At 42.7% G+C, this 19,654-nt stretch overlaps 1 protein-coding gene across 7 annotated transcripts in view; it reads right to left on the reverse strand.

Annotated features, from left to right (window-relative positions):
• The window catches only part of Dnm3 (dynamin 3), a 472,254-nt gene that overhangs the window by 127,161 nt on the left and 325,439 nt on the right, over positions 1–19,654 (reverse strand). For all 7 annotated transcript variants that reach the window (XM_047520009.1, XM_047520011.1, XM_047520008.1 and 4 more), the window contains one exon: positions 11,446–11,555. In XM_047520009.1, the coding sequence (XP_047375965.1) occupies positions 11,446–11,555 (110 nt within the window). The remainder of the gene's footprint in view (positions 1–11,445; positions 11,556–19,654) is intronic.

Raw genomic sequence — 19,654 nt, forward strand, 5'->3', positions numbered from 1 at the left:
TGCACCCAGCATTCAATATCCAAGTATTTTTCTTTTCAAACTGGAGAAGTCCTGGGCAGGTGCCACTGTTTTAGTCGTGTCGGGATTGTATACGGTGACACCGGGAATAATGGAAAACACCAGGCCTGCCCGAGCGCCAGGGCCACCTTAGTCAATTGTAACTAGATGTGAATCCGCAACCGACGGGAAGAATGACCCTGTTTGTTCTACTGTGTTGTCATTTTTTGATTCAGCCAGCAGATTGTTTTAGAACGTTCTACAGGTCATCTCCAAAACCTCCATCTTTCCAGTAGCCGTTGGCTCCTGCCCTGGTTCCCTCGAGTGTTGTTCGTGGGAGGCCCCTTGGACCGCCAGGGGCATTCGGGTGTCTGGAAGCTCCCTCTCGGCCAGCCCCCCCGAGGGAATTTTCACGGCCCTGCTTCTTCGCCTCTCCCAGTTTGCTGACTGAAACACCTGAATCCCTGGCCCGCTCTCTGCCGGCTCCAGCCTGGGGTTCTCATGCTGTCACAAAGTCAGGTTCGCCAGAAGGAAGCGGCAGCACACAGCTCACTTGATTCCGTCCTCATCACATATAACTAGAATGTAAATTCAGTCTTTAAAAAGCCCGAGACGAGCCAGTTGTAATTTGCATCCACCTTTTTAGAACAACTAATTTTCAGAAAGCTACACTTATAACCAGAACTAGCAACACGACCTTATCTATAGAGCGTCGCATGTTTGACGCCATCGGGCCGTTGGCACCGTCTCTCAAGGTGGAGATACCACCTGTCAGACTCCTTGCCAGCTCTCCACGGCCTCTCCTCTAAGGGCTGTAGAGGACAACGCCTTCGCTTTCCTGCCCTGTGTCTGCTCCCCTGTCGCCAACGAGCAGCACTCTGGCCCCCCAGTGGGGGCACGCTCAGGTCCCAAGGCTCTGTCTGAGGAGGGGAGTGGTGGAAGGGCTGCCCGTCAGCAAAGGCTGTTCCGGGAAATGGGTGGGGAGAGGGCAACACGTTCTGAAATCTGAGAGGAAAAGTAAGCCCGCTGTGAAGGACAGGACTTCTTTTTGGTCTTGAACTTCACACAACCGTGCCCGGCTCATAATCAACACAGTTTTTAGACCAAAACTGCCTGGATATTAATGCCTCAAACACTCAAAATCCTGCTGGCACAGCTGATGGCTAAAGATACAACTCCAGCTTACATCCTTGGGGGAGAGGAACTCAGTCTCAGTTGCTGAGTCTACTCTGCGAATCCCTTGGTTTGAAATAAGGCTCCCAAGGAGAGCAATGCCTAAGTCCCCCACAAAAACAGATATGGATCTGGGTTATGCATAGGTGTTTTAAGCATGAAGAATTCTTCCAAAGCTTTTAATGACATTTGAAAAAGCTGAAAAGCACACACTTGCTATTATTTTTGCCTTCAGAAAAGGCAGAAACAGTCACCCAAGTAGAACACCATATTCCTATTTCATTTCAGAGTTTAATTTCAAAACCAATAAGAGCAGTATTTAAATGGATTGCTTCTAGCCACAGGCATTTCATACCCAGGCAACTATGTGGCCTTTCCTGAGAATTTATCTTAGCTGTGAAATCAATTGTCACAGACTTGGTTTGCAAAAATATCACCAAATCATACTTGATTTCTGTCAGAGTGTATGTAGTTAATGAGTCCAATAAATCAAGTGGGCAGACAATCCTGCTTCTCCATTCCTCCCTCCAGACTCCCCTTTGAAAACATCCCCTCCAGCCCCCGGTGTACCTAGGGTTTCCTAACGAGGCTATTTCACAACCAGAGTGACGCTCACCCAGGGCCGAGATCAGGAGCAGACATTGGGCAACTATTGTAACACTCGGGATCAGAACCATATGGCAGCAAATGTGTGTGCAGGGAGAGGGACAAAGGGCCAGGGCAGACACCAACACAGAGATGTTCTTTTATTGACTGGCTAAATCGGTACTCCCATCCAGCTCCTCGGTAAGGGGAAAGGCAGGGTTTACCTGTGCAGGTGTAGAGAGGGAATAAACGTTACTGTCATGCTGTGAACTCACAACAATAACTCCTCAGAAATCCTCAAATCTCTGTTGACACCATGTGAACTTAATAGTTCTAGAAGAAAACAGAAGGTGAAACTCGGGAAAGGAGAATCAAAATCCTGCCTCTGGCTCCCCTTCTCCCTAACTTTTAAAAGTTCTACAAACAGCAGGAAACCTGAAGTTCGCTACTTCTTTATTTGAGCTAAACAAGTGAAGATTCGGGACGCCAGGCAGAGGGAGCGCTTCTCAATAGCACAAGAGAAAGGACGGGGGCAAGGCTGAGGCCACGCGCAGGGCGACTCCTAAAGACAGGTCGCAGGATTCTGTCCTTTTTAATTCAGACAACTTCCATTTATACAGTTTGTGTAAAACTGAAAGCTCTCAAGTTCTTTGTAAAGGAAAGACTTCCCTTCATTCTCGAATTCTTTCCTCCAAGGGTTCGAATCTTCATTTCCATTCTCACCCCACTTGGATCTGGGCTCTTACGCTTCCAGAGTTGAGCTGCAGAAGGCTTTCCACTAGCGACTGGCTTTCCAGGCACCTTCTCCCTAGGACGGGGCAAGCAGAGCCTCCTTCCATTCACTTGCTCCTGCGGTGGAGCCGCAACTCTCCAGGAACTGGGTTAGGCCCTGGGGATGAAGGAGGGACGGAGCAGTCCCTCCTCATGGGAAGCAGCCTTGCAGCAGAGACCAAGTTCATAATCACAAGTTCATTATATCGTTTTCTTAAAACCAGAAAGAAGTCACGTGCCTAGTAAACACACATGCCTAGTAATCCCCGTTCCTTTTAAGAACACACTGTTCAGGAGATTCTCCCAGAACAATGCTGGCACCGATCACCACCAGTCCACGGATGGTCTCCCCCGTCAGGTGGCCCCATATCTAGAGGAATTCTTGCAATATATACTAGGAATAAAGCCTGAGGAAAACCGAACCTTTGCATCAGACATGGAGTTACAGAAATGGCACAAAGAGCTATGCAGGAGGGCAGGGCAGAGTGTGCACTCTCCAGCAGAGGATCTCCTTCCTTGGAGGGCATCACCAGCACCTGCACCGGGAAGAAGCAGGTGACATAGCATGGCTCAGCCTGCGGGCAGGCTGGTGACCACTGGATCTTCATCTGACCCAGAAAAGCCTTCCTAGATCAGAGTGTCCGCAAGTGGACAATCCCCAGTATCCTAGGAAGCAAGAAACGATGTCTTCAACACTGTTTCAACAAAACATTCCCTAGGAGTCCCGCTTACGCTCCCGACGCAAGCTTGAGGGCACCGTTTGGAATACTGTGCTCATTCCCTAGTCCAGAACACCACATGCCTTCACCTGCTGAAGTCCCGAGAAACACAGGCCCCTGCGCTCCCCATCTGTGGAAGCGGGACTGCTTCCTTTTTAATATAGACTTGACACCCAGCCGCACCCAGCCGAGACACGACCTTTCGGAAAGGCACTGTGCACTACCTTTGGCCCAGCATATTTGTCTAATTAAACACTTTAACAAACAGCTGAAACTCAAGGCGTGTCTCAATATAGAAACATGGCCATAAAGACATATAAAGTGAAAGCCTGATGCCAATTTCTTTCCGACTAATGAGTGGAAAAATACACCGCCCAACAATGAGGATAAAGAGCCATTCTTCTCAGAACACCTAAAGAGCGCACACTAGCTACACTGCGGCACTAGTTGACATTTATTGAGTGTCAGCAAGGTGCTGGGAACAGAGCAGAGTGGTAGAACATCCTAAAATCCCTTTCTATAGGAAAGGGTGGGGGTGAACTGGAACACTTGGTAATGTTGATAAACCGTAGCCTGAACCGAAGGTACGAAGCAGTGTCAAAGAAAGAGAGCTTTATTGTAAAAGAAAACAAAGCCTGGCAACCCCAAGGAGTGCTCAGAAAGCACCATGTGGCTCCCCACAACCCCCCGCACTCGGATCTCTGCCGGCTACCAGGACTGACATACCTGGGACCAAATGGGCCTTAGCATGACCTTCAAACTGAAGGCCTGCCTGGGGAGGGCAGAGACCAGCACAGAGGGCCATTATCTACACAGGCTTCCACCAGAGAGGACGTGGCATTCCTAACAAAATGGAATGGAACAAAAACCTGGGTTCCGGAACATTCCAATCTTTAGACCACACCATGGAGTAGTTCAGGAAATCTTTTAACTTGGATTTAACTTTTAACTTCTAGTGATAGAACAAAGGTAAGAACAAAGCATGGCAACGAGACTGGACCGGTCCCCCCAGGTATCTAAGATGCCATCTTGGGAAGGCCCGGAGGAGGACCCAGAAGTCAGATCCTTACCTGGAGTTCACGTAGGCTGACTCAGCCTGGTGTGAAGTTCACTCTCCCTAAGACTGAGATCGCTGTACTTAGTAACAAATTCTTCCACTTGTAAAAATCTTAGCTCTGAAACACTGTTCAGAATAGCTCAAAAATCTGGTCGCCAGACTTGTAAAGATCATATTTACTCACCAGGACACTGAAGGCTTTTAAAAGAGGATGCTGAATGTACCAAGCCCCGCACACCTGATGGTGGGTGACCACAGTGACCGTCTTTAACTTTACAGTGGAAAGCTGGAACCCGCTGAGCAACAGTGCTGCCGCACACGAAGCAGGTGCAAGAGCAGTTTTTCGGGAACCCTAGCAGGAGCTGGTCAGTTCCATGCAGGGCTTTAAAAATGAGACCAAAAGCATTCCACAGAGATTTGTAAGACCCGACAGTAAACTGAAATGCCCATGCAAGAAGCTAAAAATCTCTTCACTGCCACAAAGATCAGGAGCAATTCCAATTAAATGGAATCCTGCACATTTAATCTTTGCCCATTTAATATTTAGGCCAAGGTATCAGAAGCAGCCCTGCCTCAGGAGGCATTAGGTGTGGGTTCTAGCTCTGACTCTGGTGTGTCTGGGGTCCCAGTGAGCCCTGGAAAACCGTGAGCCCTGGAAAACCGTGAGCCCTGCACCTACGTTGGTGCCAACAGTGAAGTTCTCACAGGAACTCTTGGTCCCAAGTTCATGCACCTCACATGGGCCTGTCAAATGGAAAAATGAACTGATTCAATTGTCATCAGGATAGAAATGAAAAATACAAAGCAACAGGGACATTAAGAAAATTTCTTCTAAATTAACCCATGATAAGTTCCCAGCAAGGGCAGAGAACCCTCTTATTCTTGTGAGATCTTGTCTCAGAAGAAAGAAATATTAGGCAATGACCTAAGAATCAATGTTTAAGTGGTGAAAAGAATATGACTTAAGAATAGTTGATAGAAATATGCTAAGCATATGGACTTTGGAGAGATGCACAGTTTCCTTTTACAAAGAGTATTAAAATGCATAAATTTACATGTGTACATGCAGTTCAATAAACCCCATAGAAACAAAAGAGAAAGTTTTAGTTCTGTCATGAGGGCTCCTTTTGCCTTTGACATTAGCTTCCTCTTATCAAGAAGAGGCTGGCTGCACATGTAGCCACATCGCCCGTTATTTGCTTTGACGGACACCAGACCCTCTGGGTGTGGACCCCCATCTTTCCACACCGTGACCCAATGAGAGTCGCCCACTATGATGCCAACTCTCTTGCTGCAGATGGCTCCTCTGCTCTCTGGAATGGGGTACACCATCACAGAATCCGGGGGAATGTTACGCTACACAGTGTAACATTTGTGTTGTGTATGGCCATCTCCTAACGAGACTCCATTTTTTTCTCTCTTTTATTTCTTCATTGATTTAATTTTCTGTTAAGATCAGAGAAAAATGGATTTGTAGGATGCTCACTGGTGACTACCAATGTCATCAGAATAAAATCGCGTCTTACGTGTGGTGTAGGGCACCAACGCTGATGGGCAGGTTGATGAGGAAGACGTGCTTTGCAGGCACTGTGCAGTGGAGAGCAGGGCAGGTATTCACTGAGAGAAGAAGTGAGGCAACGAGAGGATGGCCATTCTCAATGGCGTGTGGGACACCGTGTCTGACATACCCTGAACCCCAGGCTGGCCCTCCAGGTTCACAGTCTCACCATCCTCATCCCTGGCAGAAGCCAGGAACACAGCTTCATGTCTCTCTGACCTAATGGCAATGAAATGCAGTTTCCTTTCAACTGAAATGGCAAAAGGAAAATATTTAAAACTCCCTCCTACAGACAGCAAGAGTTGACAGGCTTAATTTTAAATATCTCAGCTCTTTTCACAATGAAAGAAATGCCGAGTCTCCCCTCCTCACTCACTCCATCAATAAGTACATCTTCTGTCATTTTTGCCCCTGGATGGCATCAGTTTCAGTAACCATAGACTTAGATTTTAACACCCACAAGAAACAAAATCTTGAAACTGATGTGTGAGTGAGGACCCTCCAAAGGTCATATATTTAGAAAAAGGATAGACTGAAAAAATGTGTCCTGTAACAAAGAGAAATGACTGGCAAGTTTATCCCAGACTGGTCAAATAGGAACAGGATATATTTATGTACTGGGAGATCTTACTAAGAAAATAATCCAAAATGAAGCCATATATATATATATATATATATATATATATATATATATGTGTGTGTGTGTGTGTGTGTGTGTGTGTGTGTGTATATATGTATGGACTAAATATATGAAGAACAGGATAAAAAAATGGTCTAGTATACATCAAACAGGAATTTTAGAAAGAGAACAAGAAAGAGCAGAAAACTAAAGTCAATTTTTTTTTTCAAATTTATGAAAATCATGAATCCTCAGGACTAAGAAGCACAATGAATCCGAAGCAGGACACATGAAGTAACACACACACACATACACAGTTCATGTTGAAGCTTCAAAGACCAAAGAGACCTTAAAATTGGTGACAAAGTACAGATTATCTTTAAAAGGAGCAACAATTAGTCTGAACTGACTTCTCAAGTAGAACTGAAGCCAGGATACAGGAGGAATAAGAACTTCCACACCATGAGGTTAAACAATGATCAATCTATAATTTAACATTCAGTTAAAGCACTATAAGAAAATTAGGACAAAAATAAAATGTTTTCAGGAAAACACACCAAACTGAGAATTAAAACCAAATAGCAATCACTGACGGGATTTCTACTTTAGTGTGAAGAAAATGAACCAAAATCAAATACCATGATGTGAGAAGAAAAGTGAACAAAGAAACTGGTAATCACACCAGTAAATGTAAATAATTAATGCTCATATGAGTTATAATATTGACTAAGGTGGTCAAAAATTGAGATGGGATTCAAATATTCATAACAATAATATGGAAATCAGGAGGAGGTCACTGAAGTTCAAGTGTCTTAGGTCATTTTGGAAAGACTAGAAAGACTGTCTTCCAATTTTAAATCAAGTATGAATGTCACATTAAAATGAAGCCTAAAAGAATAAGAATAGAGTATATAACTACTGACCTAAGGAAAAAATAAACTGAATTAAAGCAAAGAAAGACAGGAATCAAGGGAGGGCAGAAGCAAGTATAGAAAAGGCAAGACCGATGAAGGCTAAAACATGTTAAAATTAAGTTTGAATAAATCAGTAATAAAAAACGCAAATGGGCAAAACTCACTAATCAAAAGAAAAAGAGATCACATTAGTTTAAAACCAAACAAATCCAACCATATGCTATTAGAAGAGAAACACTCAACAAAAAATAAAGGAAGGTTGATAACAAAAAGGAAATAAAAAGATAAAGAGAAAATATAAACCAGAAGACAGTGTAGCTCCATTAACATCGGGAGGGACAGACTCGACGGCAGAGAACGTTACCAGGAATCAAGGGGGTTGTCCAAAAAATCACCCTTTAAAAAATCACCAGGAATTCTAAATTTTTATGAATCTAAAAACACAGATTGGCTTCCAAACATAGACAGCAAAAACTGATAGACTTGCTAGAATATTTAAGCTCATCATCATAAAGAGATATTTTTAACACCTCTCCGATAAAGTAAGATTCTTCATGATTTTTTTCTTTTTTTTCTTTTTCTTTTTTTTGTGGTGCTGGGGATCAAACCCAGGGCCTTGTGCATGACTTTTTAATCTATCTCCACACGAAGGCCCTTCTCTGCAACGTAATCTATAATGTTTGATCTTTTTTGTCTACTTTATTCACAGACATATTTTAAAAACAGAGCATTGCCTAACACACAGCAGTGGCCAGATACCTACTTGTTAAATGTCAAGATGGAAAAAGAGTAACAACAGATCAGATAACACAATTAACAAGCGCAATCAAATTCAGTATCATGGAACCTGCACTCCCAAATTAGCAAATGTGCATTCTTCTCAAACATAAATGGGGTATTTATGAGAATCAGCAGAAACTCTATGCACGATAAAATGCAAAATACACTTCTAAGTAACTCTAAGGTGGGGTGGGGGGACCACAACAAAAATAGGAAACAGAATTGAATGGTAATGAAAATATAACATTTCAAAAATTGTAAACATCTAAAGACTATTTAGAAGGAACCCTACAGATTTATATGCATATATATGCAAAAGGATAAAAAGTGATGAACTGCACATCTAAAGTAAGAATTTTTAAAAACCCAACAAAGTAAACACAAATAAAATACAAGGAAATGAAGAAGATAATAGAAATTAGTGAAATACAAAAAAATACACAGTGAAGGACCAAGAAGCCAAAGCTACTTCTTTGAAAATAGACAAAACTCTGGCAAGAGTGTTCATGGAAAAAAAAAAAAAAAAAAGACAATATTAGGAATAAAACAGGGTCAAATTTCAGATACAGTAAGATTTTTAAAAATAGAATGAGAAATCCTTGATACTAATATAACTAAAAACAAAATGAACAATTTCCTAGAAAAAATATAATTAATCCAAACTGAATCCTGGAAAAATAGAAAATCTGAATAAATCTTTAATCATGAAATACTTCCTAAAAGTCTATTCATCAGTGCTGGGGTTGTGGCTCAGCAGTAGTGCGCTCACCGAGCATGTGTGAGGCACTGGGTTTGATCCTCAGCACCGCATATGAATAAATAAAAGTATTGTGTCCACCTACAACTGAAAAATATATTTCAAAAAAGAGTCAATTCATTAAAAATTGCTTCCAGGCCAGATGATCTTGCTGACGACTTCCGCCAAACATTCAATTAACGGTCCATCTCTGTTTTACATAAACATTTCATAGAAAAAGGAGGATTTATTCCCACCTCTCTTTATGAAGTTAAGAGAACCTGATATTAAAACTAGAGAGAGAGTCCACAGAAGGGTATTTCTATGAGCCAACCTCTGTAATGAACATAAATGCAAAAGCCTGAATAAAATGCTAGCGCACTCACTTAAGCCAGGAATGCATAATAAATAATATTACATCACCAACTAACTGGCTTTCATCCCAGGAGATCAGCTATGGCTTCATATGGGAAGATCCATCCATGTATTTCACCATGTGAACGGATTAAAGAAAAACAGATTTTCTAGATGCAGGTATTGATAAAAGTCAATATGTGTCTATGATTTGGAAATGAAAACAGAAACCTCAGTAACTGGAAGCACGGTGGATCTTCTTTACCTGACATCAGGTAACTATTTAACAGAGTTTAAATTTTAAATGAATCCCCCTTAAAATAAAAAACTGGACAGAGATGTATTCACTACTGAGCCGGAGCACCCAGATGGTACGAACACAATTTAAAGGAATCCAGATTTCAAAGGAAAAAGCTATGGCAATTATGTCTGTGGGGACATACATGTCTCTCGGAGGTCTCAAGAAGCAGCAGAAGAATCCCATACGTCTATGGAAGCCTAGAATTCCAGAACATCTTGAGTTTTCTCATTGTGGTGACTTTCACCCTTTTTAAAATCCACAGGTGTATTTCATCTAAAAAGATGTGCTACCACGGTCTTATCTACTGTACCAAATCTTTTTATAATCTGGACTCTCTGGGTGAATTAGGATTCAACGTAGTCTGACTTCCTTTTTGGAACTTTCCTGTGAGAGTCGACATCCGGGCAAGAAGGCTGACAGTCACCATCTCCTGATCCTCTGCTCCAGGACCTTGTGAACTGTCCTGAGCTTGGCCATAGATGACAGACAGAATCACTACTGCTCTAGGAAGCACTTCTATTTGTCGTTTTTCCATTTTTCTTTCTTTCTTTCTTTCTTTTTTTTTTTTTTTACAAGTTACTCTCAATACTATTTTCTAAAGATTCCATTTCAGTATTTGGTAGAGGAGGAGGAGTTAATTTTCTTTTCCTTGACTCTTTAAATGGCTTGCTCTTGTGGTTTTTCTAAGTATTTTTGTATTATGAGTCACTCTGAGCAACTGACTGGGAATGTAGGAGAAGTCTTCTTCTTTTGCTATTTTGATTAACTGTGTGATTGACCCTGGGCCAGTCATTGAACCTAATCAAGTAACTGTATTCATTGCTAAATAAAGATAAAACACAGCTTGGAAACATGGGTTAAAATTAGACCTTGCCACCTAATGACTCACTCTCTTAATAACTTACTCACATGAATTAGATTTTTCCTGTAACATTTCCACTTGGAAACAACCTCCTTTATGCTGTTTGCCTAGCCGTAGACTAATTGGCTTTCCTATTCTGTTACCGCCCCCTCCCCATTTGCTTGTTTAGCTTGCTGATCAGTCTCCCGTGAACAACCATGACACTCCATGATGATCAGGCCCAACCCAAGGTTTGATATTGAATCTGAGCAACAAAATGACTACAAGAAATATGAGCGGAAGGAAAAGTGGAATCCCGATTCAAGTTCCAGTTCCCCCATGTATTAGTTTTGTGATCTTGGGAAAGTCGGAGAACTTCTCTGAACCTACGCTTACTAATGTGTAAAATGGCAACCGCGCTGCTCCTTTTTATTTATTTATTTTTTAACCTCACAGGCAACTGTTACAAAAACCAGTCAACTAATGTGGACCGAGCTTTAAAAAACTGTAATGTATATTTGGATATTTTAATTCACCTTCCCTGAATAATTCCTTTCACTGAACTTAGTCACAGTTCAGTCTCAAGAAAACTTTAAGGGCTATCCATCCATGTTAGACAGATATGACTTAAAATTATGTTTAATTACTGAGCAATTTGTAAGTGTACACACAGTAAGTCAGGATGGCTTTTTTTTTTTTTTTGCAGTGCTGGGGATTGAACCCAGGGCCTTGTGCACCAACTGAGCTGTATCCCCAGCCCCCAGGAAGGCTTTTAAGGTAATACAATAGAGCTTTAAGATTCTGGTGCCTGCTAGGAAACGAGGAGATAAACTAATTAATACTTGAAGATCTTTTCTATTCCACGTTTTAATGTTTTGAAACCATAACCCAGGGTGAAAGTTAAAACATACAAAATAAATGAGGGAAAGCTGAAGAGCTGGCAAAATTCAAGATGTGAACAAAGGAACCATTGATCTCTGGGTCATGCAGAAATTCAAGGGGGAAAAAATCTGAAGACAGAAAGGACTTCATTTTCTTACCTTTGCTCTGTATTAAAGAGGGCAAAGATGTGCTTGCTAGACATGAAGCTCTTTTCCACATCCCGAACTTTCAGGTTGTCCAAGGGAAGCATGTACTTCTTCTCTTTTTCCTATTTTAACAGAGACAGAGGGGGGACTTTAATAAAAGATCTTGCAGCATGACAATGGCATCACATATCCAGAGTTGATAACACTTCTTGATAACACTATCTCAATACCATCGAACACTATTTTGATACCAGCTACAAAGGAACAGAAGTTGCCTGACACAGGGGACTCAGAGATTCTCAGCACATGGGTTGGAAAAGCAGGGGTGGGGGAGGGGAAGTACACAGGAAGGACTCCAAGATGGAGAAAACACATGGTCCTCGGTCCTTCCCCCTCTCCTGGGTCCCCTTAGATGTTTTTAAATGTTAGTTTGATATTAAGAATTTAGCCATCTGTTAATATTTAGCAAAAATGTTCTGGTCCTAATTCAATGAGAAATGCCAGATGGATTTCATTTCATGTTTTATTTGCAGCCTAAGCAGTTTTGATAGCCAGTGTTGGCAGGGGAGTGGAAGCACAAGGACCCCCGTACGAAACACCCCCGATAAACTACGGTAAAGTACAGAAAATACCTCCCCTAGTTGGGTCTAGAATAAAATTTAAGTCCAGAACAAGAATCATGCCATAATTTCACAGAATTGTTGAGTTCTTTGGGGGAAAAAAGAACCCCTTAGAAGTAGGCTGATATCGACTAGAACAAGTTCTCTTTTAAAACTAACAATTCTTTAGGAAGAGTAGGGACATTGGAGAAGTAGGGCCTGCCAATGGGACCAGACCGACATTAGGAACATGTCGCATACCAAAGAATTACTGGAAACACTGACTTTTAGGGACTGGCCCAAGGGCAATATCATATGTGCAAATGCCTAACAACCAGAACAATAGGAGAGAGCCAAAACTCAGCTTAAGAAACCTAGTAAATACCTATCACCACGGGCATGTTAGCAGAGTCCCTGTTAAATAGCAGTGCTCTGTGTGAGAAGGAGCAGCAGCCGACTCCAGAGGGAAAAGCATGGAGACTCGGCTGTGACTTTTAATGAACAACTATTAACACCAGTGGGAAATATGCCCACCATACAGAAATGTTTGACATGAGCCGTGTTGCTCCTGCACCATGCAGACCACTTCCGTGGAGTCTGTGGCCAGGCTCAGTGGCACCCAGCAAACTCCCTGGTTCCAGTGCCAGGTTGTGGGGGCCACGTTGTGTTTCCGGGAGCATCACTGGCTTTGCCGTTACTTACTCTTAAATTAGTCAGGGAAAAGTCAGGCCAGCAAGCCGGATGAGCGAGAAGCGGGTACTCTACCTGACCACAAAAATAAGGCAGAGTGAAGCAGATGACTTCCTTCCCGTTGGGGGAAGCTGGTTGGGGAACAAAATGGCTGAGCTGGCAGACAAGGTCTTCAAAGAAAAGAAATAAGGAAAAGAAACCAAGTGGGATCAGAGGAACCAAGGAAAAACACAGAGAGCAAGCACTGTGCGAGATCTGCCATATTTCCTCTACGAAAATAATTTATTCACAAACGCAAGGATATTCTAAATGGCAAAATACATAGTTTAAGAACTGAAGTGTCGCAGTTGAGTCCAACTTGCTTAGAACACTTGTGAACCTATTTTAGAGCAGAATTCTAAGAGGCGGGAGTCTAGATTGAATGCAAACCTATCCAATACATAATCAAATGAAAATGTTTGAGACCCAGGGAACATTTTTTTCTTATTGGACGTTTTTCAATGCCCTAAATTTAAGCAGCTGGACTTTTTAAAAGCACCATCCTCTTCAACCTTTTGAAATGATGGATTTGCCTTTTAATGGGAAATCTGCATTTCATTGTAAAGATGGAACACAATGTCCTTGGCTTGTTTTCTGTAGAAGTAGGCTCTTTTTTTGTACTGCATTTTTTAGTGTATAGGGAAGACCCAAAATCCAGCAAGCTTACATCAGATCTTAAACAGGGGAGAAAAAACATCCATCTGTAGACAGGGGCACATGAAAGATGCAGTCTTCATTTCCCAAGTACTAAATGTCATTTAGCCAAGGTTTTTGAGGACACGTTGCTAAATTATTTCATAATCCCAAGTTTCAAGACTGACAAAGAGAGAAAAAAAAATACTCAGAATGATTTGTTCAATTAAAGTTGTAAGTCAAACAGAGAATTAAACCAAGCGGCAGCAACTTCAAGCAAGGGAACAATATATCATGGATATTTCTAAAAATCTTGGTGGTTTTGGAAAAGAATGATTTCCTGCTGAAAAAAGGAAAAATATCTTGAATCTGAAATAACTAAAATAAAAGGCACAGAAAAGGAGGCAGGATATACAGAATTATAATTTCCAAATCGCATTGAGTTTTAGCACCAGCTAAATAAATAAATTTGCTAAATAATCTTTGACAGTTCTATGAACCAGTCTAATAGTGTGATGTCCAACGTGGGAGTCACAGCCACAGGCAGTGACCGAGCACCTGGAACGCAGTCAGTTGGGATACGTGGAATGTAAAATATACACCTAATTGTAAATATTTAGTATTAAACATGAATATAAACTCTCATTAATACTTTTTATATTGATTAGGTGTTGAAAGGATACTCTTTTGAACATGCTGTGGTTAAGTATTACTGAACATAATCTCTCCTCTCTACCTTTTTACCCATTTGAAGTGACTGCTAGACAATTTCCAATGACCATCTCTGGCATGCAGTCCTCCCTGGCCTCCTGTATGACATCCAGACCATGTCACACTGTCTGAAGCAGGTCCTGGCTCTCCTGTTTGAGCCTCCCTCCACATTACTGCAGGTCCTGGCACCTCCCACGCATGATATCACCAGTGGTCTCCTATCTTGTCTTTTAGTCTTCTAAGTTCTCTAGTCTCACCAAAGAGGGCAATACTTTAAAACCATCTGACAAACCCATTATATATATTCAAAGCTTTCAGTAGCTTTATTTATGAAATAAAATCCACTCAACTCCATAATGTGACACTTACAAACACCCATGAACTGGCCCAGTCCTGATTTATCAATAGCTCCCTTTCTCCTCCATAAGGACTCTCCATGTGCACCAAGCCCACCTCTGCCCACGCTCCTTACCCAGCCTGAGTTGCCGTCCAATTCCTCCCTGCCACAATACTGTTACAGTCCAGGCAAGTTCTACTTCCCATTCAAAAATTTTTCTAAGCTTATAAACTGTCTGTCACCTCTCCATCTCTCTTCTATCAATTCATACAATAGGTATTATTTATTCTATTCATTTTGAACAGGTACATCTAGATATCCTCATTTGTGAATGCATTACATTAAAAAATTTTGTGTGAAGGTTATTCACTTGGAACTCAGAATATTCAGTCAATTCTATTGTTCAGGTAGGTTACCTATGCAAAGACAAACAAAAAAGCAGAGAACGGTTTTTTGCAATAAACAAGACACAAGATTTGATATTTTGAACATCCATTTTGGAAGGAGCATGGGTAAAATTCTAGAGTAAGATTTTTTTAATGGTGATTCAAAAAGGTGCTTCTGCTTATTTTGAAAAGCTGCGGAGATGGATGAAACGGTCTGACGCCATTGCTTTGTTTTGTTTTGTTTCCCATATTTAAGTACAATACTCTTCTCAGTAAATGGTGTACAAGAAGCATCCAGGATAACAGAAATTCCTTGACAATCTTTTTTTTTTATTGTAAACAAATGGGATACATGTTGTTTCTGTTTGTACATGGCGTAAAGGCATACCATTTGTGTAATCATAAATTTACATAGGGTAATGCTGTTTGATTCATTCTGTTATTTTTTCCCTTCCCCCACCCCTCCCACCCTCTTTTCCCTCTATACAGTTCCTCCTTCCTCCATTCTTGCCCCCCTCCCTAACCCTAACTCTAACCCTAACACTACCCCTCCCACCCCCATTATGTGTCATCATCCACTTGTTAGCGATATCATTCGCTTGACAATCTTTACTGACATTCAGCTTGCCTCTTCAAGTAGATCGGAAGCTCCTTGAGGTCCAAGATCACAGCCTAATTCTTCTGTGGTTACAGGTAGACACTCACCACAGTGATGCATATACAGCAGGTGCTGATCAAACAGGTCACAAATAGAATTCCAACACAGCCAGTCTACCTATTCCATTATGTTAAAGATGATCCAAACAGGTGTGATATAAAAATTTATTTTTAATGCTTCAAAGATTGATTTTAAATTAATTCATACCATTTTCTTAGTATCATGTAATTTATTAGATGTTTTACTAACCTAGACCAACATAACCTCATGACTTAAACATAAATAGGCTATGACAATCCAATATACTTAAAACAATGTAGACACACAACCATGCAGATCCTGCTCTTCAGCAGATGAATGTGTCAAAAGGTTTTTAAAATGGTAGAACATAAAGATTAAGTTAGAACAAAACTACATGAAAAAGCCAATAATACAAATATAATCAAATATATTTTTAAAATATATTTTATATGCACCAAACACTTTTTAAATATGTGCTGTTTGGTAGATTTTTTTTCGCTGGCTTGCTCAAACATCCTAAAACATTAGAACAACATTTCTTGGGCTTATAAATCATAAGATTAGAAACGGGTCCCATGACAGACGAATGGTGGATCACTACGCTGCCGAGAACAGCTGCGCTCCGTGGGAATGAGGAGTTCGGTCAAAACCAAAGTCGCTCCTCTTCTCACACGTCACAACATCCCACGTGCATTCGCTGCCACTGCGTTTGCCGCATTCTACTTTGCTGAATGCCTCTTCTCCTACTGAGAAACCGATACGTATTTGTCTTCTCTCGGTGCTGCGCCACCGTGCTGGCAACGAATAGCACGTTCCTCAGACAGGCACACAGTGTGTGGACCACATGCGCGGCAGCACGGTGCCAGCCAAAGGAGGAGCGGTTGGATGATTGTCCCACTGAGAACGTGATCCAACGGCAGGGCGGTAGCTCCTAGAATTGTCCAAGTTGCAAGATGCCTCATCCAGGGGCTAGGAATGTCTTTGCAGAATTCTGAAAACTCATGAGATACCAATGGGTATTACATTTTTTTTTTTTTTTTTTTTTTTTTGCTTGTTGCTCAAGAGATGATATTGATCAATATTTTTAAAATAATGTTTTCTTTTTTATCTTGTTGCACTTTGGCCAGAACGTCTGCAAGCAGAGCAACCTGAAGCGTCACCCTGGGTTTCTGGGGGGGACCAGGGCTCCCACACATTCATCCCAGCCTCTCGGTCCTCAGGTGATTGGCACGCAAGTTCTGCTCCGCATGCACACGCAAGCTCCCCAGTCCTACCCTCATTTTTTCAGAGACGCTGTATTTCCTGTCAGAAGAAACTCAAGCTCTTCAGTGTGCCCAGTGCCAGCTGCAGGACCGTTCCGGTCAAGCCTGTGCATTTTCACACAGACACACCCCATCATTTATTCTTACGTCGTCCCCACTTTTTTCTCCACTATAAGTGCTACTCAGCTTCCCTCTGCCTTACAGTTCCGGCAATAGATGATCCCACTGAGTTTATACTTCATTGACATTTAAAAAACAATATTATAGATCTTAAGTTTGTCTTTTCTTTGCCCATCTCACTATAGACTTTTTTTTTTTTCCAAAGAGTGGAATCCTTTAAAGAAAAAGATTCTAACACAGAATCCAATATACTAAGTAGATCTACAAGCAGGGCTCCTCCTGCTGAAGCAAGCGGGGCCCGGAGGAAACCTCCGAGACCTCTCGCCTCTGGGACAGTCTTGAAGTGCCCCGAACGCCTCAGATGACTACGAGCCCTGGATTCCCAGGTGCCCCTTCCAGTCAGGCCACCTGCCGCCTCACTCCCAGTGCCCCCATCTGCCTGGGACCTGCTTTGCCTCTTCTCACGAGGCCCCGCACGCTCGGTAGTTCCATCTGGCTGCCTGGGACCCACAACCAAGCAAACGTGCCCAAGGCCCTCAGGTGAGATCACTCAACACTCCAGCTCACGCTACCCGCAATGCCCTGCCTGCCACCTGACTGGGCACTTGGACATGCTCATGGAAAACTCAAAGAGCACGCAGCTCTCGAGGCCATGGAAGCCACCGAGGTCCCAGGCGCTGTGCTGGGTCTCCTCTCCAGAATCCCCCACTGGCCATCTGACCCCTCGGCAGCCCCTGTGCCCGTGATCTGAACCTCAGTACTTGGTACTTTTGTGTTATTTTCTAAGTGTCCAGATGTTTAGCCTCAGTGTGTGTGTGCTCTGCCCTTCCAGCTAGGAGGTAGCTCCTAAGGGCATGAGCAAATCTGTGCGCGCTACCGACACCACTGCCGACAGTCTTTGTGCCTTATTCCCCTTCACTTGGACTCTGCTGCCAGACCTTCAGCACTGACGGAAGAAACGGCTTCCTTGTTAGTCTTGGCTCCACAGCAGACATTCTGCACACCCTTGCTGAATGAACATAGGAACAGTCCCCTCACGGTCTGGCATAGTATTCGGCCTAGATTAAGGACTCAGATGATGACTGACTTACAAAATAATCAAAGTATCAAAGAAAGAAAGAGAGGCTATAAAAATATTGAGAATACCAGAATACTAGTTCCACATGCTGTTGAAAACTGAAATCTGGTGTTTATTGCTAGTAAGAAGTTACAACTAAGGGAGATGCGCAAGTATGAAGCTCGTAATATAAACTACCCATCTTTTTATTTGGACTTTCATTCCCCGCTTTAATCAGAACTACATTGCATGGTAAACAGCATCTGTCAACCAGCAGGTTGCTAGTAAGTGGTACTGCGTCAGAGTTTCTCTTGGGCACTGAAGAAACTGCTCTCCCAATAGATCCAAGGAAACCCTGTGGCTTCCAGATCATGAGCTTTGTGGTCACCACGGTCCTGACCCATGTCCCTGAAGAGAACTGCTCGAGGCACCTCTCCACGGGGCAGGAGAACTGGTCACACTTGCCACTCCCCCACGGGGAGAATGCCCTTTGCCAGACTCCCGCTCTCACGGCAGAGTCCACCTCCTCCTGGAAGCCCATGTGACCATGAGAGGGCCCCCCTTCTGTTTTCACGGCATTCTTGGTCAACATGACATTTTTTCCCACTTAGCATTAGTATTCTCAGGTACATCTAATATCCTCAAATGTCCCCACCAAAAAAAAGTAGTTTATAATTGAAAGTGAGAACAAATAGATTTTGTCCCCAAATCTTTGTTTAATCTCTATATTAATCCTCATACTTAAAAAAATATTCGCATGTATTTGTACATACAAAATGGGTCATGCACATTGGTAATCAAAAGTACATGACTTGATCATCAGAAGTACATGAAAGAAGCAATTGCTAAGGATGGCAGATTGGCCACATGCATACATCTCATTTCCTCACCCCAAGCCCACTGTGTTCACAGTACGTAAATAGGAGAGGATATTACCTTACAAGGAGAAAGGCAATGGGAGAGGAGCTAACAGTGGACAGGCAATTTTCAAAATGCTTTGGAAGAAAGAAGGCAGACGGTAGAATGTGTGCTGACCTAGCATAAAGAATGGGGTTGTTCCCAGGTACCCTTGGAGGGTGGGAACAGGGAGAAGTCACCCCTTTGGGTTCAGTCCTTGTGTACCTGGTACCCGCACTGGTGAGTGCAGCTGTGGATTGAGGCAGCAGGATCATGCAGAGCAGCTGGTGGGACAGGGTCCTCTCTTTACCCACAGCATCCCACTCTTCCCCCAGCAGGAGATGGAAAACTTCTCTCCCGAGAAATCCTACCAAGGAAGTTCCAGACTTGGAGACCCCAGGCAAGGTGGACAGAAAAGGTGGAGTAAAAACAAGAGAACTTAGTGAAAATCTGCTTTCCCAGAAGTTGTCCCAAAGTCCCCTTTCCGGCTCTGCCCCAAATCACCAGAAGCCAGGTGGATTCTTCTACCCCTACCAGGCAGGACAGTGGACTGGAGAACTCACAGACCAGAGAAAATGCCCCACGTAACAGGAGTTTAATGAAAAAGCCAGCCTGCTGCCTGATCACCTTCCAGGAGGTCCCGTATCTCACAGGCTGCTTCAACACAGAACTTCCAAGGAGCTAAATGGCACCGATTCTTAACACAGAAGATGTGTCAGCACTGTTAGTACTGGAGTGGATTCTGAGGATCCAACACTCGCCCAGCCACCCTGCAATGTGTGAGTTCAAATCAAACTCCCTTTCCCACCCT

The sequence above is a fragment of the Sciurus carolinensis genome, chromosome 12, assembly GCF_902686445.1.
Source record: "Sciurus carolinensis chromosome 12, mSciCar1.2, whole genome shotgun sequence".
Classification (NCBI taxonomy): domain Eukaryota; kingdom Metazoa; phylum Chordata; class Mammalia; order Rodentia; family Sciuridae; genus Sciurus; species Sciurus carolinensis.